Genomic DNA, 24606 nt, shown 5'->3' on the forward strand with positions numbered 1-24606 from the left:
TTGTACCACACATAAGCCATTCTTTTTCAGAATTCAAAATTTGCTCTGGAAACAAACTATTACTTTACATTGGATTTGTCTTTGTGTTATGAGACTAGATAAAGGCTGTCCATATGAGAAATCCGATTTGCCCCGGAGGTCCTCTACTTATTACTGATGAGCATATTTAATTACAGACAGTTATTTGAGAGATGAGTGAAGCAAGTTAACAGTGCCATCTGTTGAGATGGGCAGCAATGAGCATCAGGTCCTTCCTCAAGTGTGTTTGTGCTGCATCAAGGAAGACACTCTTATCAGGGAAAGGTAGCTTAACCTGCAGCATGAAGGATGATGGTTAGACGTAAGAGAACTTTCTCCCTGGGAAGCCTGTTAATAACTGCCTCTAAGAGAGAGAATTTTTTTTTAATCAACACATTTTAAAACTACATATAATTCTGCAGAAGTCAGGGGTTCATTTTTTCAAACAATTTTACAGTTACCAAAGAATAAGACACTGGAATAAAAGTTAGTTTAGTCACCACTATGCTAGAAAGTAAGTTTGATTTCAACCAGGAAAAGCAAACTACTCCAAATAAACTCAGTTGATCTCAGTGTTGGGTGTGGTAATTGGATAACATGTGACAAATTTCAAGTGAGTAATTCCTTCTGATTCCTTGCACAATAAACCCTTAAACCTAAAAGATTTAAGACAAACTTCAGTTTGGTGCCTGGCTCACAGTTCACTTTTTGCTAGTATTCAAAGATCCATTTCTTATGAAATTATGAGAAATTCATTCCCAATGATCTGACATGGAAAGCACTAAGCTGGACATCTATTCTCCTTTTCTCCTTTTCTCCTTTTCGTTGATGATTCAGTTATTCTCTAGTGGCCTTATTTTCTGATGATGTCTTTTGACTTTTGTAAAGTAAACGTATCTGGAGTATGTTACTACATAAAATAACATCGGAACAGCAGTATCTGTTTTCAGACTTTGGATGGATGGCAAAATTTTTCCTCTTCAGACAACCATGATCTCTAACTTTTCTGTATCACTTAAAACCTGTCTCTAAATAGATGAAGCCCAATCTTCTATTAAAAAACAAAAACAAAAACTCTCAAATTTTTATTCCATTTCTAAGCCATAACAGTACAGCAATTTTACTAATTTTGGTAGAAATGAAGACAAAAATGTTTCCTTATAAGACGTTAAAGTCAGAGGTCTCAGGAGTACCTACTCAATGACGAATTTATATGTTTACTTTACAAGCCAAGCTTTATTAATAAGAGGTTTCAAAATGTAAAATAATTTCCAATACCAGTCTTAATATTTCCCATACTCTTAACTTACACTTAAGTTATTTTTATGGTGTTTACACATTTGAAATTTATGAGTTGGATATAAAACCTAAAGTACTAAACGTAATATTCAAAGAAAAGTTATACATATATACATGCAAATGGTCTCTCCATTTTAAAACAACAGTCTTGTTCAATTCTTATTTAATGACTTTTGTGTAATTGACTTTTATTGTAAATCGCCCTCACCCTTTTAAAGTTATATTACCCACATTTATACATAAGTATAAATAAGAAAATGAAAGAGGGTGTGTATTATTTTAATCAATTACTTTCATTTCTTGGTTATTGGGCACCTCATCTTATTCAATACCCGTGTTTTCCTTATCTGAAGCTAATTAACTTTAAGGATTAGGAGAAATTCTTAAACATAACATGTAGTGTGAACTGAGCCATGAATCCACTGATTTGCTGTAAGAAGAGAAAAATGTGGTAGTCCCCCACACTGCACTCTGAACAGCCCCAAAAGTGCTTGGTTAGCTACTCCCATGGTTGTCAGTGAATACTTTGGATTATGGATGTATTACAACTGGCAGTTCAGCTTTCTAGGTTTTAAAGTGCATTTGTGAGCTTTCTGGAAAGGGCACTTTGTGGTAATAATAACTGCACATGACTGAGGTACTGGTACGCTTCATACCTGGAGTGAGTTTTGAGACAAAAACAAGACTGGCAAGAGAATGGGTATGCTCACGTCCAAAGCAGGTACTAAATTTCATGCCACTCTTCCCAGTTGTTAAAACCAACTCTGCCCACAGCTACAGTGACTTCCACTTTGGCTGCATCAGTTGGAAAGCATCAAAGCACAACAGATAGCATTGCATTCAAAAATGCAACATGGTTTCAGGCAACACGCAAAGGCTCCAAGGGTTGGGGACTTCGGGATCAGGAAATGACCAACTCTGACACAGCAAGCAGGCAGTCAGCATTCACACGGCTCCTTAATCAACCTGCAAAGAGTTTTGGATCCAATAGCTGTATCCTCACATTCTGAGAATACACCAATCACAGGCATCCCGCTGCTAAAGAAAGTTAAATTCCTCTAAATTTAGGGTTGCCAGATTTAACAAATAAAAATACAGGATGGCCAGTTAAATTTGAATTGCAGAGAAACAAAGAATAATTATTTTACTATAAGTGTGTCTCAACTATTGCATGGGACATACTTATACTAAAAACAATTATTCATTGTTTATCTTAAATTCAGATTTAACTGGGAATCTTGCATTTTATCTGGCAACTCTATACGGTATCTGCTCCCTGAAGGACACATCATACAAAAATTAAAATGAACAAACAAAAACTAAGTAGGAAACACATTGAGGAGAGGTGCCTCTCAAGTAATTGTTTTGAGGGGGATGAAGTGAAGGAGTATGTAATGGACAAATGAGAAGATAAACAAAATGAAAAACTTTAAAATGACCAACAGGTGGAAGTTAAGGTTTAACACAGAAATTGCCAAATCTGGGAGTATTTAAGAACGTAAAGGATGTCAGCATTTTGATTGTTATAATTAATGTTTTGTTTATTTTTATTTGAAGATCTATATGTAACCTATATAGCTTTTTTTGTGAAGAAGAACATATCAATATGGAACAAATCCATCATCATCAGATAATCTGGAATTAGTCAGTTAAGAAGCAAAGTAAGAGTGCCACAGAATCACACAAACATTTTATGTGCACTTTCTTTGATGATTTTGCAAAAATCTCCCCTCTGAAAGATTAACACAGGGGATTTCAATTGAGCATTGCATAGAATAGACTCGTCTATGTGATTATTATAACATGATAACACAATTAAACATAGTACCACCATTGCTTCTATGATTCTGTAGGCATTGGAATGCAAAGAAGCAAAATACAGTACAGTGGGAAAGTATTCAGAGAACTTCCTTCAAAAGGTACTGGTTTAGGGGGAAGGTATAGCTCAGTGGTAGAGTGCTTGCCTAGCATGTACAAGGTCCTGGGTTCAATCCCCAGTACCTTCATTAAAATAAGTAAATAAATAAACCTAATTACCCCTGAAAATTTTTTTTTAAAAGTGTAGATCTCAATTTAAAAAAAGGGAACATCTCTGAACAGAAAAAGGATGCCACTGATTTCTTTTGAAGTTTGAAGAAGTGACTACAAGTTAAACTCAAACTGGAATGTAGTGAAATTCCTCTTATCCTTAATAGAGTAGTTAAAATTAGCACATAATATTATTACTTTAGGATCAATAAGCTGCAATTTGGGGAACACACATAGACTACACTTCAATTCTTTAATGGTGTTATACTCTGTAAGTACTATGAAGAGAGAGTATTAAATCATATTTAAAATCAAATAATTTCACATGGATTTTTTTCCACGGATCAGAAAAGTCAGCACAGAAACTGTAAGATACAAGGAATGACAGAGTGAGAGGGAATACGAATCAAAAATGAAACTGAACATTCCGTTTCACAACTCAAATGGAATGGGATACCAAAAATTAGCAATACTAAATCAACTGCATTTGGAAATATGATTCATTTTAATGAGCACTAACATTTATTTAGGGAGAGTTATTTCTGCTAAATAATTTTAAAAAATCTCAATCTTCCAGTGGGTCCTGGTGAGCTTCAAATACATGATTGCATCTTGTGCAGAGCAAATTCTCTTGCTCAGGAGAAAATTTGTGTTCAATTATCAAGATTTAAATGGGCACCCTCCAAGAAAATGAGAGAAATACAAAGAAACAAGAAGGAAAAAATCCTAATTTAGATTAAGTAGAAGAATTCTGGAATATCTAATATTTATTGGCAGTACAAAACTTGTCTGGAGACCAACATGGATTTCAGGATACATGAAAAAGTTGCAAGGCATAACCTTGTGGCAAACAAAATCAAATCAAAAAGAAAAATCAAAGTAAAGTTAAAGTGTGGCAAATCCACGTAATTGAAGGAGGGAGAATTTGATATTAAGTTAAAAAAAAATCTCCTAATTTTGATATATCTCTGGTTAATCATTTGATATCACTGACTTAATATTTTAACTAAAATTACCTGGAATACAATTCACTCAAGCAAGTAGAGTAAGCCCTAAAGATTTTATTCCAATCAATCATTTATTCAAGTTCAAGTACATTTGTAAAATGTATTTTTTTAATAAGTGGATTTAAGATGCATGCAGATGTTCAATTCATCTGTACCTTCAGGAAGCTGGAACAGTCTTACTCCACAACTTCCATTTTATTTTTTTAAAACATTTCTTACCCCAGGGAGGGTCTTTTCAGCGATGTCCTAGCAACTGTTTCAATAATATGTTATCATGGGGGCTCTTCTCAAAGCTTGGCTGCTGAGCTTTGGTCAGACACACACACACACACACACACACACACACCCCTACACACACCCGCACGCTTCCTCTCGCTCTTCCTCCCTGTGGTTATTCTGACCCAAGCCATACTCACAATGTTAGTGACATCTGGAGAGGCTCCGTTCTGCAGCAGAAGGAGGACAATGTTCAAGTGGCCCATGAAGGCAGCCACATGTATTGGTGTGAGGCCAGACTGCGAAACAAAGCAACAGCGGTTTTACTCCCCTGCACCAGTGGGGCTCTGGGGCTTCTTCAGATAAACAACACTTGAGTGAAGAGGACAGAAGATGGGCGGAAGGAAAGGGGAGAAGGAGCAAGAGCAGGAATGTTTCATGACAAGCTGAAACATTTTTCTACCTCTGTTATAGCTTGGATTGAAGCCCCATATTTCACCAGCAGTTCCATGACTTTGATGCGGTTTTTCTTGCAGGCAATGTGCAGTGGAGTAAAACCATTCTGTGCAAAAGACAATCAAGTTAGTCAAAAACATGCAGAAACGATTCTCACACAACTCCATGCTGGCACATTGCAGGCAATAATGTTACATCATCACATAAGGTCACCGTTTCTTCAAACGTGGTCGGTGTTGGGTTTAGAAAGTGGTGGTGTCCTCCTGGAGGCTCTGAACTTGGCTTATATGTGGTGGGCAGGTGTGTCATTGTTTGTGTGGTTACAGAGAAAACCTTAAAAGGGAAGAAAAGTCCATGGGCCTACCCTTCCAAGAGAGAAAAGTGAGGCAATTATACTTTAGAAGTTCTAAAATGTTTTCAAGTAGACTGATGGGTCAGATTATAAAAGTTTGAAGATGCATCACAGATAAGCAAGTGGATTTCTGATGATGGGCTATTTCTTAGAGCAGGAAATCGTTACCTGTTTTACTTCAAAAATCTAAAGACATGACTGCCTCTATAATGAATGTTTCAGCTTAGCTAACGTTTTCCTTAGGGAAGAGGTGTTGTAAATTAATAGAAATCATTATTTATGTTGATAATTTTTTACACCCAGAAGTTATATTGTTTATATTAAAACATTTTTAGAAGGAGTTGTTGGATATTGCTGGAAATCATTATTTATGTTGATAATATTTTATAGCCAAAAGTTATATTTCTTATATTAAAACGTATTTATGACATACGCCAATCAGAAAAATTTTATTTTAAAAAGAAATGATTATTAAGTTCCTGAACAATTTTCAAGAAAAGTATGGAGGACTTCTGGAGTAACTGGAAGAAGATATCTCTTAGAAGCAAAGGAACGTGGAGAGTCTTTAAGGTACTTCCTAACTTTCTGTACTCAGCTAGCGTGCAGGAATTGGGGGAAATTACATAAAAATTTGTTAACTAACCCCATGCTTAATCCTTATGTGTTATATTTAAGCATTATATTTTTATTTGAATAATGATGTCTCTATATAGAATAGTTATGCCTATTCTGCTAATTAACAATTTTGCATGTCTCAACAGGGACCGTTTATCAGTCAGTAGTTTTCTACACTAGCAGTTCTCAGGAAAGTACACAATTTTATTTAACCTAATAACATCACTGTTCACAATATTTGTTAAGTAATCTCCCATTTATGAGCTAGGTAATAAGCCAGGTGTAAATAACCACATGTACATGCTGCCCTTAAAAGATCTGCAATGATTAGACTATGACATTTCACAAGCTTACTGATCACTATCCAATTGAAAGTGAGTCCTTTCCTCCTTGTAAGAAAATAAATATCCTCACATAATGGCACATAACCCTCAAAGTATAGTTGCTTCCCAGTCAATACTGAATAAATTGATTCCAATGGAAAATTTCTAATAATAATAATATTTAATATTTGCTAATTCTAATGACATTCTCTTAAATGACTGTCCGATGACTAATTTTCACTGACATAAACCATGTAGACACAGAAGAAAGGACTGCTTTTAGTTTGAGAATTAGGAAACAAGAGGCATCCATTAGTACAGGCCTAATTCTTCCAGTGATTATGGTTAGAACGTAAGTGAAGCGAGGCAGACTCATTCGTTATTAGACCTTGGGAGAAGCAGAGCTGCTCTATGGACAGCCTCTTGCAGATTCTCTTGAGCAATTCCTGAAATAGTCTATATAAAATGCTTCCTGAAGCAAAAAGACACTAAGCATTACTCTTCTATTAGCCTATGGTTGAGTAATCAGGTCAATAAGGAAAATCTCCAAGTGAATCTTTCACAGGCTTATATTTTACGTATCTTACGTAGTCAAATCTATTCACCACTTTAAAACCTTTTTTTCCCAAAAAAGATTAATGAAGTTCCACTTTTTTACAATTTTACTGTGACTCTATATACAAGTGTCTAGAACTTATTTTTTAATTGCCTATTTTTCACCTTCTACTTTCCATGTGAAAATGAGTACCACTCCAGAGGTTTCATAGCTATCTACAACTTGCTGGTTATGGAAATATCACCTTGGTGTTCTCTTAAATCTACCCCTGCTCACCGACATTTAATAGCAAACTGTGAAGGCATGAGGTAGGCAGGCAGCTTGTGGGAGGTGACAAACTTAGACTTAACTACATATCTGTAACCATGCATTGCTGGTGTCTGCAACCATTGGTCAATCAATGTGGGTTTGCTTGTGTTGATCTATATTCAGTGAACGTGGACTGGGCCAGGTTTACCAGGGCTCTGGCGTTCGGATTGGCTCTCTTGTCCAGAAGAAGTTTGGTTACACGGTAGTGGCCACAGTGTGCGGCAACGTGGAGGGCCGTCAGGTAGTCCAGGGTGACATCATCAACAGGTGCCTTGTGCTGCAGCAGGTGCTTCACACATTCCATGTGGTCCCCCTGTGCAGCCATGTGAAGTGGAGACAGCCCATTCTGTGCAACAAAACAAAACCAAACCAAGTCCACATTTTAGTCATTACTTTCAGGATTCTGAAACACAACAGCCAATTCTTGATCGCTGGCACAGTTGGCAGCAGAGAAAAATAACTACCATTAGGTATCTAAATATGCAGTAGATTATGTTTGGCAGAGAAGGAAGTAAGAGAATGTTTAATTTCATAACTATGCTATTCTTGGGCAAAAATAAATTATGTCTTTCATGAATGAACACATCATGTGTGCAGCAATTCCCTGGCTCTCACAATTATTAGGGAGATATTAGATGTACAAAAACAAGTAGTAGCTGATGCTTAAATGATCTGTATCTAATCCCATATATAGACATCTATATTCAATTAATCTCTCTGCACGAATTTCTTTACTTCTAAATGGAGAGGGAGGTGGGTGCTGGAGAAGCAAGTGGGTGGGTCAGGGAAAAAAGATTTTGGTCATCCCTTAGATTCATGCTGCTTTGAAATTCTGTAACTTCTTTTTTTCTGTCATGAGACATGAATTGCACTTGGAGAAAGCACTCATGAAAGAGCTAGAAAAGTGTGAGGCAAATGGGGACCATGTGTCAGTGACCTCCCAACTTTAAAATTTTGAGGATAATCTAAATTTACATCGATACTACCAAAAACAGCTTTAGCCTTCATCCTCAGAAGGTCAACAGCAGGAACACAAGACAGCAGGGTAACTCACTGCTAATTATTAGTCTAGGTAAAACTCTCACTTTTTAAAGATAAATAAATAATCTTATAGGGGAAAAGTACATAAAATTAGTAAAGAAACTTAATTAGAAAATGTTAAAGAGAGAGGATTATTGTCTTTTCTTCATAATCAATGCAAATACAGTGACAAGAAAATAACTGTTGACCAAGTATTTAGTCTGGCAGCCACTACATTTAAAGAAGCAGAAATTGTCTAAGAAGCCAGAATAGGTCCAAGGCCCAATATTTTCAACAAGGAAGGTGATTTCAACAGTATAGGAAGGACAGCTAAAAACAAATACATCAAAATCTTAATTGTGCTGGTTTGTGGATAGTAGTAGTATACATAATTTTTAAATTATTAATATTAGTATTTTATTTTTGAAATACTCTTTATAATTATTAATTTTATATTGGTAAATTCATAAAGTGAATTTAGAAAACAGAGTCGATGAGAAGCTAGTTATGCATTATGGGGAAGACAGTACAAAGGGCAAAGTACAGGAGAAATTCAGGCCTTGGCAATGTTTGGACTGGTGTGTCACATGCTTCTCTGTCAGTCGGTTTATCAATCTTTAATGCTGTTTAATCCATTTAAAGATTATGTGAAAAATAAAAGCCTTCACCATTTAATCTTTTATTCATTTTTACAAATACTTACTGAGCACCTGCTGAAGCCCTGTTCGAGTACGAAGGCTACAGCAGGGACTACGACAGACAGGGAGCCCCTGTCTTCATGGAGGTTACGTCTAATGTGGTAGACACGCAGGTCAAAAAGAATAAGAATTAAAATATACAGTACGTTAGAAGGCCATCAGTGCTCAGAAGAAAACTAAAGCACAGGATGGCCAAGGGAGTTTGTGTATATGAGTGCAATTTTGGATAGAGTGGTCAGAAATGGCCTCACTGAGAAGGTGAGCTTTGATGAAAGACATGATGAAAATAAGAAGCCTGGTCTATTGATCTGAAGGAAGAGCTTCTGAGGTAGAGGAAAAGGTGCAAACAGGTCCACACCTGGGCACAGTCGATTCACAGTAGGAGAATGTGGCTTAAGGCAAGTAAATGAGGAGGATTTACAAGGAGATGGATTCTGAGATGTAGGAGACCCTGCCAGTCAGCGCAGGGCCTTTGACTGTTACTCAGAGTGAGATGGGCCCTGTTGGAAAGGTTAGGACAGCAGGATTACTTGAGTTGTTGTGTTAAGAGTAGACTGATGGGGTTAAGGGAGAAGAAGGAAGGCTAATTAGCGGCCTTTTGCAGTCATCCAGTTGGGTTGATGGTGAGCTGGACCACAGTGGTAGTAATGAGACTGCTGAGAAGCTGCCGACTTAGTGATATGTTCTGAAGGAAGAGGTGACAAGGTGTGGTGACAGGATGGAGCGAGAAAGGGAGAAAGAGGAGAGCCAAACACTGCATGATGAGAAACCGCAAGTATGGAATGGCCACTCACTGTAGAGAAGACTACAAAGGGGTTAAGTGCAGGGGTGGGGGAAATATCTGGAGCTGAATTTTGAACTTACTAAATTTGAGATGTCCAATGGACACCCAAGCAGCAATGGTGAGCTGACACCTCAATGTAGAATTCTGGAGATGCACATTTGTGAGTCATCAGCATATAGGTAGTATCTAGAGGTGAAACTGGATATTTCTTAGTGAGTGAGCACAGACAGAGAAAAGACACAAACACTGACCTCTGAAGGTTCTAACACTCAGAGAGCTGAGAGTGAGGAGGATGAGCTAGGAAAGGAGACTGAGAAGTGACAGCTAGAAACACAGAAGGAAAGCCAGGAGACTGATGTCCCAGAGGGCAAATAAGGAAAGTGTCTTGAGAAGGGAGGAGTAAGCAGTTGTGCCAGATGATAGCAAGAGGGAAGAACAGACTAGGGGCTCTGATTCATGTCACTGTAGAGATACAGAGGTGGGAGCCTGTAGAAATTCTCTTCCAATTGCTTCAAACTTCTCAGTGTTGTGGGAAGTGAAGACAAGGAAACAAGTGTATGAAGTTGGAAGAAAAATGAAAAAGTATAGAACGATCAGACGGCAAGGAGTAAGAGTGAGCAGATTTGGGGAATACAGGGTATTGTTAGGCGATTTGACATTAGGGATCATGAATTTAAAGTCAGTCCGGTAGGTGTGATTGTGTGGTTTCTGCAGCTGCCTTCAGCTGCAAAAACAAGAGTTGGATTCAATCAGGGTGAAATGTAGCAAGTGTGTATGAATACATCTAGAAGTGGTATAAATACCAGTGGAATTTATGTTGGGCAGAGCTGAGGGCATAACGTGAATGAGGGACAGTTTAACAATGGCTGATGGAGCCAAGAAGGGAAAACGAATTTCTGGAGTTGGGGTTCCAGAGAGAGTGAGATGCAACATGGAAGGAGGTGGTGAGACAGTAGGGAGGTTACAACCAGTCACTACAGAGGGTTTACAGTCACCAAACTGAGAGGCCAACTAGAAGGATCATCTACTGCTCTTGCCAAGATTATTCAAGTCATCAAGAATTAGAACAGCGGTTGTGGAGAAGAGGCACAGTTTGCCGAGAGTTTGAATTTTCAAAGAATGAGGGAGAGCGACCACTAGATAGATGAATATTTGCTTGAAGGAGGAATAATGGATGACTCAAAATTGGAAGTTTTTATGGAGAAGGAGGGAGATAGTCCGGTATTAGGTGCCTCTTCCCTTCCCAGCCTAGTAGGATCACCTCACGCCAAGCTGGTTAGTTCATTTTCCTCGTGTTCCTTACCCTGCACATAGCTCTACTCTTTGTAATTATCTCCTTGTCTATCTTACCTACTTAAATTTTGAGCTTCTTGAAAATACAGACTGCAGATTATTTATCTTGAGAGTCCCTTAGTGACCAGAACACTGCCTGGCACATTGTAGTGACTCACTATGATAGTTGGAAGCGTGAATGAATATAATCATGCAGACCTAGATGCTTTATGCTGGATCCTTATATATGAATGACATTTGATTTTACAAGAAGGCCATTAAAAATTTCCGTCTCGGTAATCCATGGTCTTCATTAGTGATACGACAATTACTGACAAATTCTGTAGATGAGGTTATTTTATAGTTTGTGGAAGAAACTGTAGCATATCTGCCTATCTTCAGTTTGATACAGGCTTTTTATTGGTTATAACATGACTGGTCTGAAATTTTGTTATTTCCATTTAAATTTAAATCTGTTTCCTCAGCAAAACAATTATCTCTGCATTAGCCAGGACAAAACATTGCATTTTAAAGACAGAGCTCTACAACATTCACAGTATAAGTATGAGAATGAAAATAATGCAGATGATTTATTTCTCATCTTCATACATTTCTGATCTGAAGCCACCCTTTCGTGGTCTGTGGAGCCCACCTCTAAAGACTGAGTTCATTCTATGTAAATTTTGAATGTGTGTGCTGGTTTTTGCTCCAAATGATTTCAATTAAACATTCAATTAAAATGTAATATAAGTTGAAAAATATTTGCTGTGTAGGCTGCCTTATTTTTCTCAGCTTACCCTAGTAACAGCATCAGTTGATGCAAACCATGTTCAAGGGGTGGGGAGATGAAACAGAGAGAAAATGTAAGAAATGTCCCTTGTCTAAATGTTTGTTGTATTTAAGGATCCAAGGGTTGTTGCATTTCCCATTTCATAACTCTGTGTCATTATCTTCAATTTCTGTCTCATGATATTTTCTGGTAACCCAAAGAAAACCTCCAACGTATCAGCTCATCACTTGGTTTTTATTTATATGGATAAGAGTTCTCCCCATGGCTGGGCATATGGATGAAATGAGACAGGAAGTGCTAGATGTGCTGTGCCAGAGAGAACAATATGTTTGTTCACTGGTCCTTTGTAGATGGCCTCTCCCAACTCGTGCTTTCTAGATCACCTATAGTCCCAATTATAATCAACCAACACCAATGGTGAGTAATTCTTCTTACTAGTTTTGTCCAAGTGATAAAGATTGGAGAGTAAAAAGACTTATCTTGTATTGCTACTTGTGCTGATTTAAAAGATAATTTTAACATAGAAAACAAACTTATGGTTACCAAAGGGGAAGGGGGAGGGATAAATTTAGTGTTTGGGATTTGAAGATACTACTATATATTTTATATATATATAAAAAGCTCCAATATATAGCACAGGAAACTATATTCAATATCTTGTAATAACCTATAATGAAAAAGAATAGGAAAAGGAATATATACGTATATATGTGTGTATATGTATAACTGAATCACTATGCTGTACACCAGAAACTAACACAACCTTGTAAATCAGCTATACTTCAATAAAAAAGATAATTTTATACATATTTTATAGCCATCTCAGAGTATCATAGAAGTGTAAACTAATAGAATGCAAGATATATTCTCATTTACATATAATATTCTTATTTACATATAATACAGTAATATTCATATTTCCATCTGCACAGAGAATAGCAGGTAAAAACATAGGAAGAATGTGAAGTTATACATTTAATACTTCTCAATGCATATTTTTTGCATTAATCAATGCATATATTTTAAATTTTTAAACAGTTTAAAAAGTTTGATATATATTACTCATTCCTAGCACACAGACATTGAGCAACTAGAATATGCTTGGCTGATGCTCTGATTCCAGGAAAAAAAGAGATTATCAAAAAGATGTCTTAAAGAGTTTGCTGGACCCTGGCTTACCCATAATGACTCACCTTAGTCCTTGCCAGCAAGGGAGCACCCCGTTCCAGCAGAAGCTCTACCACTTGGTCATGTCCACTTCTTGCAGCACAATGAAGGGGTGTCAACCCATCCTGCCAAGAGAATGAAAGAATGAGACCTGAGTTCACTTTTGATGAAAACTAAGATTGCACCCATTGCCAATCTGAAGAGAGGGTTTCCTAAACTCAGTCATAGCAACTCAGTAGATAGGTAATAGGATTCCTATCAGTGAAATGATAAAGAAGAGTAAGAGAGAAAACAAGACAGAGCTTGACAGAGAGCCAGAGAAAGACAGAGACAGAACAGAAGAAGCAGGGAGAGAGCAAGAGAGATCCTATGTGTGGAGGGTCAGCATAAAAAAGACTGTGGCTCGTTATATGTTTGGCAAGCCCAAGAAGATGGAAAAGCAGAGTACGCTGCATTGTTGAACGTGAAAATCCTACTTGCCTAAAGCCACACCTAGAGATTCTATTGTTACATTATTTTCATTTTGATTGTCCTAACACAACTTCCACCTGAAAATTCTTCTTAATCCAATTTGTCCATCTAGCTTCTCCCTTGAATTGTCACTATTTTCATAAATTCTCGTGAAGTGCTCTCTGAGGCTCATAAAAGAGAAGGGTCCTTTTTTCATTCTTCTAAAGGTTTCCATTCATGTTTTTCATTATCATTTACAAATTACATAATTACTGCTCAAAAATGGAATCTATTATCAATAAATAGCATTAAAACAGCATCAAATAAAATTATGGCACAACTATACATTTCGTTATTTATGAAACTTTCTGACCTTGATACTTCAGGCACAGTTTCTGATTCTCGAGCAATCTCCATATACCCTCTGTCTTTTGGATTTTATTTCTTTTTAGGGTGATATGTCCCCCAAAAAAGCACAGTGGGTGGGACATGTGAGGCAAAATATAAGAATAATGGGCAAGAAATGAAAGAGAAAATAAAATCCCAAGTTCATAAATTAACTGATGATTTCAGGCTTAAGAGAGAAAAAAAGGCTGTCACAGGGAAAGAGGTTGAGAAGGTAGGTAGCAGTAGAGAAAATGAGTGGGGATGAATAGTTAAGAGGACTTTACAAGCTTCTGATTTATCCAGATCTCTAATGGCCCATCTTTTGTGTCTCTGCTTTCAGGATCGTATCTCTGGGTCTTGCTTTCCTCCTAATACATATAATTCATCTGGATTACAATGCTCTTCCTGTTTCCACATTCTGGGATTTGTAAGCTAACTATATTCTATCTGCCCTTTCAGATCCATGCTCTACCCTTCTCTACTCCGTTTTGCATCCAATGGTCTGACCTCCCTAGATTGTATCACTGGGCTACCTTGCCCTCTGCTTAGGGTTGGGGTTGGCCAATGGGGTACACAGCAAGCCGTGGAAGCAACTTCTTTGAGGATCTCCTAAATCTGGCTGGGACTCTTTATCCAAGGTTAAGCTCCCTTCAAAGCAGCCTTCCCATACAATTCTCTCCTTTGAAGGGCTGATGACCTTTTCCACTTCTCATCTTGCAGGTCTAGGGTTGGTAATGAGCCTGGCTGTTACCAGCCCAGGGTTACCGCATTATCCTTTGTGCCTCCCCTTCAATCCATCCACAATGTTATAAGTAGGCCCTTTAAAAATCTCTATTTAAATTATCAAATTTGAGCATGTCATCTGTTTTTGGCTCGAACCTTGATGTTAATTATTCCTTGCTTTGTTAAATCTATTTAGCCAATATTAAGATATTAAATAACCAAAACAGATCGTACAGTTTTGAATACCTGAGAATTAGCATGAAAAAACTGTCTTTTTACCAAAAAAAAGATGTAACTACTGTAGTTGGGATGCTAAGTCATTGTAAAGTTTGTCAGAGAGGAGCTTAAAGGAGAAACTGTGTGGGCAAAGTGATTACAATGATTATGCTTTTGTATCTTGGTATCAGTACCCTGCGGTGGAACTATACAGCATTAGTTGCTATACCAGTTAAATAACAATTAGATAGAGCCTGATTTTTCAAATATATATTTGGTGGGGGATTCAGTGAGATCTAGAGTTGGAAAAATCCAACACAGTGAACGAAGTCATGGTGTGCAATCCGGAATCACAGGGCTCTGGGTGTGAGTTTCAGGTCAGCCTGCCCTGGCTGAATCCCTCTGATGTTCAGCTTCACAATATGTAAAATGAGGATGATTTTTCTCACCTTATTTAACTTACAGCCTTGTTTGAAAGATGAAGGGATGCTGCCTGAAGTCATTTTTAGAAAAGGCAGAGTATTGTTTTTGATGGATTACATGAACTATTCATTGAGTACTCATGGTGAAACCTCCAAAATGCTCTCAGTTCAGTAGAAAAATGTGGAGAACACTTAATAAACCCACAAGAACATCAAGGAATGATAAGGATTATATAGGTGGTTCTAAATCTTACATTTTAGTGATGCCATTTATCTGCCCTTATAAAGGAGGTGCTAATTATATCAAATTCAAGTTGCCCAACATGCTCAGTCTGAGTAGATTTTGGATATTTTCTCCAAAGCACAGCATCTTGTTATTTTTTTTAAACTCTTAGGGGCTATGATCTGTTCATTATCTTTTTTTAATATTTATTTAATTAAGTTCTTAAGAGTGTGTCTGAAGGTTACATTTCCCCCCTCCAGGGTCCCCTTCCCTGTGTTCTCTTTTTTTCTTCACTAGAATCAGTTCAGATTACAGTGTGATGTCAATAATTCTTAAAAGGGAAGGTCAATCAACATTAGAGGAACACCATTTATATAGCTGGTAACCCACAGTAGTAGCTTCTCACCACCATTTCTCTCCTTATCTTTTCCTCTCTTCCCTCTCAGCTTAGATTATTCTTCCAGCAATGTATACTGAAGTCAATGTGTTAATCTAGGCTCTGCTAATTACTAAGCTGTGCATCCTAGGTCAAGTTATATTACTCCTCTGAAGCTCATTTTGCCCACTGAGTCTCATTTCTCAGATGGAGACTTCCATATTTTCTCAACAAGAAAATAATCCACACATCATAAACTGTTAGGAAGGTGAATTAAGATGATATTCATAGAGCACTTAGCAGGCTGCCTAGAACATTTCGTGCTTATGACAATTGGTAGCCACTATTCTTATTACTTTAATTACTACTTCTAATAACAAGTAGCAAGGGTGATCCCTTATTCTGATGCATTGTTTTTTGTTCAGCATCCTTTAATGTTTTTGTATACTTTTACTGTTTGCATTGAAATATGGATTTCAATATTTTAACCATAATCCTTATATGAAGTATTTTCACAATTAAATAATAAATAAGTTTAAAAATAAAAAATAATAATGCCTTTAATAAAGCTTGAATTAAAAATATCATTTTTAACTAGCTATAAAGTTTATTTTTTAACACTAAAATGAGATTTTGCAGATACCAGCAAACCAGGGCTCTGGTGAAAATGTCTCAGGGTTTCACACTAGTCTCTAGTCAATGATGAGAATGCCAATGAGATGCAGAACGTCTCAGTGATGGACACAGTGCTGGTGAAAGTAGGGAAGAAACTGGCTACGCTTTTTTTTAATTACCCCAAAGCCTCTATCTGTCTTACTTTTCTCCAGATAATGAAAACCTTATAAGTGAGAAAAGAAGATCAAGTGAAAATTCTTGACAGAATATACCAAATTCAGAATGTTTATGGCTAATTTGTTACTAGGGGAAATTGAGACCTCTATGATTAAAAAATGAAAGAATGATATTAATAGTATTAATATTAATTAATTAATATTAATTAATATTAATTAATTAATTAATTAATGATTTAATTCCATATACAGAAGCTCTACTGTATTACATAAAGAGATAGTCAAAAACAAGGACAATTTTTTTTATTTTAAAATACATTTTCAAAGAACAAAAGAAAAAGCAAATCATAGTGTTTCCTTTTAGCAATTAAATATGGTTCCAGCATTGGCCTCCTAATTCTAGACTACAGTCCAGGATTTCAGTAGTTATCTCCTACTTGATTTTACTTTTGGTAAGGAGGAGATAGGACTGATAGTTATAGCCAAAATTGAAAGAACTTAACTGTTTATAAAGTCTCACTCCTTTGAAATGAGGAAGTATTTTCATTTATGGGAGAAAGTTCAGTGCCACCTTTCAATATTGTGACTGATTCTGGGGTTTGCTAAAACCTGTTTGCACAAACTAGTGAGAGTCATTTTTTTGCACATGTCTTTCCAATTCTGCATTCAGTGATACCACATTGGTAGCTCTAATTGGCCATGATGAAAGTATGGAAGTATTTACATGATGGGAATCAGCAAAGGCAAAGGTTACAAATCAGAGCTTATATTTTATTTTTTTAAAGAGCTGATTATTAAACTTCCACCAGCACACTGTTAACCTAATCCTTTGGGTACTGTTGATTTGCATCTCTGAGTGCAGGGATCTAGTCTATCTGGTTAACTGCTGTTATCTCTAGGGTTCATAGCACCAAACAGGAACTCAAAAACTATTTGAGTTTTTGAATGAACAGAATGTCCACACAATGTACACAATTAGAAACCTATTTTCACTGTATAAATTCTTGAATGAAATTCAATTTATTTGCTATATTTAAAGGCCACACTGTCCAAATAACCCCTTCAAGAAGAAAAACACAAGGCTTACATTTCATTGTTAACTTGCTCAAGGATAATTTGTTAATGGCAGAACTAGCATAAGGATCCATTTCTCTCCATTTCTTGGTACTCTTTTTATGAAAAAGCAATGCCTATTTGGAGTTAAACCTTTAAATTGAATTTGCAAATATGTGTAGGGCATGCAAATTAGAGTATCTTTTAAAGAACAAAGCAAATATTGTAATGATCAGTAAGAACAAAACCAGTAGCCTCAATAATGAATGAATACTCCAGGAAAGCATTAATAAGAGCAATGAGCATCCATTAGACAATGGCCAAGATAAAATTTTTTGCATTTACAAAATGTTGTCTTTCCACTGGTGTTCTCAATTATTAGAGAGTCTCAATAGAAACAGAAAGGTAAGTGTAAAGGGACACATTATGTTAGTAATGTACCTAAAGGAAGAGGTACAGAAACTCTTTCCTTTAAACATAAAGAAAAGTAAGCAAAGCACACTGCATTATAAGTAATTTTTCCAAATTCGGCAGACCTATAGCACAGCAAGGGAAAAGGCATGCCAACAAAGCAAAGATATAAACCACATAAAACTCTGATGCAAAGACACTGGACACCACAACAAAGATCTTGACAGACAAAGCAAACCATACCAGAACTCCCACTTGATAATATGACACAGAACCAAATGTCCTAGAGAAATGGGATTAAGAAAGCAACGTTTCCTAAGATCATTAAAAACCAAAATGAATAGTCTAGGACTGGTGTAGTTTCTAGAAACTCAATGATGATAAGGCTTATTAAACAAAATATTTGTTAGCCTCAAGTCTGCCTCAAGAATTAGATTGGATCTTTATTCCTTGGACTATGAGAACACAAAGTCCCAGAATTAAACAAACTGAATATGAAATATCACAAGGGACATATTCTATTTACCATCTTCCATAGACTTCTTCTGCCATGTATTTCAACATTTTATATACTAGGAATGTTTAAAGTTTTGCTCAAGTCTATGATTAATCAAATCTACTCCAGAGAACTAATACAGAAGTACTAGTTTAATTTAATGTTTAAACAAGTAATTGCACATAATTTCAGAAAGATAATAAAAAATTATGAGTAGCTAAGTAATTTACACACCCTGCTTAAAATAAAACCAAAAACACTAAGAGCTGATTCTCACACAACCCTATGAGGTAGGTAGTATTATTAGCCTAAGCTCAGAGAAGGTAAGTACACTGCCCATATCATTCAGCCAGGAAGCAGCAGAAGTAGGATTTGAAATCACATGGTCTGCCTTCAGAGTCTGCACTTTCAACAATGGTATTGTCCTGCCTAACTTACTATTTGTTGGGAGTGCATAAAAACTCAGAATCAAATTCGAAATGAATGAAGGACACTGCCTCTTACTACCCTGACACGAGAAAAAGTACAACCAAATAACTGTATCTTTTTTCCATAAGCGTAACAGGAGATCTCCTACTCAGGTCCGTATAGCACAACCACTTAAGAAAAATGATTTAGGAATGGAAAAGTTGGAAGCAAAAGATTTTCAATATGTATTAAAATATTTTATATAAAATCCACACTCTCACAGCTTAATGTACACTAATGAGTTTGGGTTCCTGATATTGACAACTAACCAAATCAGAGATGAGCAAGTTCAGCCTTTGATCTTTGTTCACAGAAAATCAATAAGCAAGGACTGGTAAAACTGTCTCATTGAGGGACTAGCATTCTGTTCCTCCCCAGCACTTGTGAGCAAATATTAATTCCACCTTATGATGTGAAACCTTTAAATATTGTATGAGGTTTAAATCAAATCCAAGAAAGCAATTTCCTTGAAAATGCATTGCCAGTGTTGAGGGACTGGTATTTTAAAGTGTGTGTTAAAAGAATACAAAAAATAATAATGGTAGGAAATTGAAAGAACAGAGACACTCACCCTAGTTTTGGCATCGATCTGACCACCACGATCCAGTAAGAGCTTCACCATGTTTGTGTTTCCCCTTTTGGAAGCCACATGCAGAGGAGTGATTCCATTCTACACCGTGGAAAGACCAAACAAGAGCATGTTGGGTATGACCAGGCATGATGGTGATAACTTTGTGTTAAAGAGCACAAAGGAGATTGTGACTTATTTTGCAATTTTATCCGAGGTTCCTATGGTTTAATGCTTTTGATTTTTAAGGAACAAAAAAGCACACAAAGCACAAAACACTGTAGAGAATGAAAAATGGAATGAAACTGCATAACTAAGTCAATAATTACAACATAGGTACTGAATGTACACATTACAGTCAAGAGACAAAGGGAGAACTTGCACATAATAGAAACAAATTTTCAGATCCTACCTAGGATAGAGCCCTAGTCCAAAGTCTATCTTTCTTATCATAATATCCATGCACTTAAAGATTCTGGAATCTTAAAGTTTCCTATGCTTAAAAATAGAATACACATAAACACATCAAAATTCAATGGATAAGATGATTCTTAAAGACACCTTCTTCACAATAATTCAGTATGAAAAACTTGAAAATAACATTTCAGTCCAGAAGACTTCTAAGGACAAAAATACCACATACATGAATTATATATATTTCTTTTATTAGCTAACATATATCATCATAATGTCAAGGATATGTATCTGATTTTTTGATATGTTATAATTTTGCAAATATTCGAGTATTACGTTTACTGATTCATATTAAGTATACTGGGTTTTATAATTGTCATGAAAGTGAATTCTTTTCAATAAAAGCATACCATTAAACATATATAATACAACATGATGTCTTTTTATTATTTTGGGAAGACTCTTCATACAGGCAAATTCTCAATTCATTAAAAAATAATCCCTGTCAATTAGTGTGCCCTATATCATTATTAAGACATAGTATAAATATACTTATACATTTTATACTTAATATTTTAACAGTTTAATCATTTATTGGCTTGAAGCTGTTCATTCATGATTCATGGTGTGATCTTTAAACATAACTGTTCATACTGATGTCAGAATTAACATCCTCTTTATTGCAAATGATCTGTGGGCATGAGAATTTACACATTCTTATCTTTCACTTGGGTCACAATGACTTCCTGTGATTTGAAGAACAAAACATGGAAAATCTAATATCTTCAAGCAGACAGATCCAGGTAAGGAAAAAGAAATAAAATCTTTATTGTTGCTAATTGTTACTTCAGTAAAACGCCCACTGACTGCTACCTAAAATGAGAAACTGTTTTAATTCATACCCTTGCTGTGAAGTCCACTGCAGCTCCCCGGTTCAGAAGAAGAGTTGCCACGTTGACGTTTCCATAGTGGGCGGCGATGTGCAAAGGGGTAAAACCACTCTATGGAAAACAAGGAAAATGACAGTCAGTAAAGCATTTCACCTCCATATGCTGCAGTCACTGGATTAGTGAAGAAAATCACATGGTAACTGTCTGCCTAATATGCGATCAATGCAATTCAGATCATAAATGCTTTAATAAGACTCTTTAAGCTTTAGTGCTATCATTTAAATTTAGTGGTAAATAAGTCAATATATAAACAGGAAAATAAATATCCTACATTTCTTGGTGACATTATTTCTGATTACCTTAACAATTTATCTATTTATGACATTTGTTGTTTATAGAAAATCATGCTTCTTGAGTTGGTTTCGCTTTAGAGCAAAACAGAATATGATTAAACAACGTATTTTTACAGCCATAGAATTAAAATAATTACAAATAAAAATGTTTTCTCTAGGAAAAAAAACTCAAAACTACTGTTTTCTTTTTGTTTGTTTTTTGGTTTGGGTTTTTTTATTTTAATGAAAAACAGCATTGGTTGGTATTGTATCTTTGGAACTATGAAAATACTGTGAGAAATTCTTACAGAGGATGTACAATTCATCCCACATCATTGACACTATCCTGATATTTCTACTCTCTTTATCTATATAGAGTTTAGATAGACTACGTTGTTCTAATGAAAAAAAGTTAAAAAAAACAAAAATTAAACAATATGCGTGTAATCCATATGAACATAAAATAAAGAAAAAATGAAGTGGAACCCATTTTTGAATGTTAACTAAGCTAAATTTTATAAGTAAAATGAGACTGATATGAAATAAGCAAGTTAAATCAATTATATGGGCATTAGAAAACTACTCTCTGAAAGTTTGAAAAATTAGTCTGAAAATCTAAAATGGAAGAAAAGCACATTTCCTTTCATTTCTTTTTCAAATGAAAATTTAGCTAGAAATTTTTGCCATTTTTACAGGAGAAACATATTCATTCTTTTCTTATTAAAGTATGAAAGATGTATTATTCTTGCTCTCCATAATGTTCATTGTTTAATAAAAGATTATAGGAAAAATAAAGACTGTTCCCATAAAACTGGATATCAGATCCTGCAGTTTGAGGTTATTTTTTATTATTTGCTTTTATTTGAAATGAACTTTGATGTGTATAATATTGTTTTTAAGAAATGCTCTAAATCACCATCATTATTTTTCTATTCATTTGATATATATCAGCTTTGGTAACTTTGTTTGCAAAATGGCCTAAATAAGCATTCAGATACTTTAGGTAATAGAAATTCCTCTGTGCTAACAGCCAAATTAGCTGCAAATAACTTCTGACTGTAGAGAAGCCGGACACAAAGTAAGAATAGTAACTATCAATCCAAAACCTACCCTTGCACTCATGATATTTTTATTTTGTGTCGACACGATGCCAAGTACTCACGTCAATAGAGAGGGGAAAAAAAAATCACTCTACAACCTGGCTGTCATTTTATAAAATGTCAAACTTTTATATTTTAGGAAATAATCGACTAGATGTTTTTCATTTTTATCTTGATATTTCCTGTTGCCCAGTCATATCCTGAATATGCATCTATTCTTCAAGTTACAATTTAATTTCAGAAAAACACAGTGACTGCTGATGAATCATTTTCAAATTATTCAAGTATAATAATATTATTTTTCCCATTTGTAGAAATAAACTAATATATCATCTGACACAGCCTCACTGAAAATCCATAATGATGCCGCAGGCTGCAGCTCTGGGATCAGCACGAGACTGGTAAAAGCCCCTCAGAGGAATGTTTCCCTGATTAACCTGGAGGTGGAAGGCAGGGGTCACCTTCTTACAGGATTATCCATGGAGGGGTTTCCCCTCTTTGTTAGTCTACTGTCCTCAAAGAAATATTGCTAACTCAGTATGTATCTGTTCAAATTACTGCTTTCAACAGAATGATTAGAGCCAATACTGCTTTCAAAAATGTACTTTAAACAATTACCAAAAATCACCTAAAAATAAAAAGTATCAAAATCACCAATTAAGATGTCAATTTGTATGATTCCAGTCTTGAGCAATTTCACCAAACAGTTGCGGCTTTTTAAAAATAATCTCTGACCTAAGTTCCATACACAGATATGGAACAGAAGACATAATATGAATAATTCAACTATAGTCATATCTCAATGGGTAAATTTATTAATAAACAAGATAGGAGTTTTAAAAATATACTACACTTGGTAAATGCTAAGTATGAATGCTCAAAACCCCCATAGATACACAACCCAGTCATCATATGAGATGTTAGTCTAAAGAATTCCCTCAGCAAAGTAAAAATCAACCTACATAAGTAGTCACTTGCCTTTGAATACAGGTTAATTTTTATAATATACTGTCAACAATGTTTATGTCAGTGCCTCTCAGTAGCCTACGATCAAGGAGAGACCACTGCACGCACTCACGTGCACACACACACACATACATTCAGAGGCTTCTGAACGAAGTGTTCTGTTGATTTTGTTGATTGATAGTACTTATTTAGGTATGTGAAAAATACATGATTTCATGACAACTATTGTAAGATAGCAAGATAAAAGCAAATGCTTTGCTTGTGATATGCTCAATATCACTACTGATTATATACAATGTGGTAAAAAAAAAATACAGAAAAAAAAAAGGACAACTAAAATTAGATAAAAGGATAAAACAGTGGCAGAGAAACCTCCTTAAATCATACTTTACTAAACTCTAAATTGAGAATTCTCATTATGAAAAGGAGGTCACATCTCTCACAGGCAAAAAGTTCATAATAAGCTCTCTTAGTAAAATATATACTGCAGAAGAATCTTGTTTCAATGCTCTAATAAGCTATTTAAATAGTATCATTGATTAAATAATGCTTCAAATATATGCTACATTAAATTTTTTGAATTATCCATTTGCCTTAATTATGGGCAAAGTTTCCAAGTTAACTTCCTAATAATGAAAGTTCCAGTCATTAGTATGAATTAGTGAGCATTTATTCTAATTGGACAAAAAATAAAATAAATAAAAACAAGGCATATTTTGGCGTAACCACAATACTGTACCTCGGTTGTCCTATTCACCATCATCTGAAGCAGTGTTGTGTGGGAAAAAGAGGGAAGATATTACACAGTGCAAAATTAAGGAAACAATCAGTCCGCTCTCTGCAATTGGGTATACCATTCCAGCATGCCAAAATGCATTCCACTGAGAAAAGACATCCATAACACTATACAATTGTATCTTTCTAACTCTGTTTCTATTACTTTTTACCATAAATAGAATAAATAAGCAGATTTCCAAAAAGCTGAACCTCATCTTTTAAAAAAAAATATCTTTAGGTTTTTTGTTTGTTACTATACCCAATAGACATCCCCTTTTTCTCTGAAATACCTCTGAAAGTAATTTATCTCTTTTGATGAGCAGAAGTAATTTTGCATTATCACCACGGCCTACTTCTTTGTCATCCCCCAGGAGGAATCTGGCGGCTCGACGAGTTCCTCTCCACCAGTGTGTTCAGCTTTTACCTTGGATTGTACGTCAGCGTTGTGATCATTCTGAAGCAGGAGTGCGGCAGATTTGGTGTCATCTTTCCTGGCTGCAATATGCAGAGCTGGCAGCCTCACTTTTCCTTTGGTGTCATTCTCCAAGAGGATGGCCACTGCCTGGTTGTGTCCTTGCTGGAGTGCCACAGCTAGGGGCGTAAAGCCATCCTGGAAAAACAGAAGGAAAAATC

At 35.7% G+C, this 24606-nt stretch overlaps 1 protein-coding gene across 28 annotated transcripts in view; it reads right to left on the bottom strand.

Annotated features, from left to right (window-relative positions):
• Positions 1–24606, bottom strand: part of ANK2 (ankyrin 2) — a 601138-nt gene that overhangs the window by 110591 nt on the left and 465941 nt on the right. For 22 of the 28 annotated variants that reach the window (XM_074341892.1, XM_074341900.1, XM_074341899.1 and 19 more), the window contains 7 exons: positions 24398–24583; positions 20811–20909; positions 19498–19596; positions 12937–13035; positions 7328–7525; positions 5032–5130; positions 4769–4867 (listed from right to left, as the gene is read on the bottom strand). In XM_074341892.1, coding sequence (XP_074197993.1) covers positions 4769–4867; positions 5032–5130; positions 7328–7525; positions 12937–13035; positions 19498–19596; positions 20811–20909; positions 24398–24583 — 879 coding nt within the window. The remainder of the gene's footprint in view (positions 1–4768; positions 4868–5031; positions 5131–7327; positions 7526–12936; positions 13036–19497; positions 19597–20810; positions 20910–24397; positions 24584–24606) is intronic. The other 6 variants (XM_074342017.1, XM_074341915.1, XM_045515023.2 and 3 more) reach the window with 2 other exon arrangements.

The sequence above is a fragment of the Camelus bactrianus genome, chromosome 2, assembly GCF_048773025.1.
Source record: "Camelus bactrianus isolate YW-2024 breed Bactrian camel chromosome 2, ASM4877302v1, whole genome shotgun sequence".
NCBI classification, from domain to species: Eukaryota; Metazoa; Chordata; class Mammalia; order Artiodactyla; family Camelidae; genus Camelus; species Camelus bactrianus.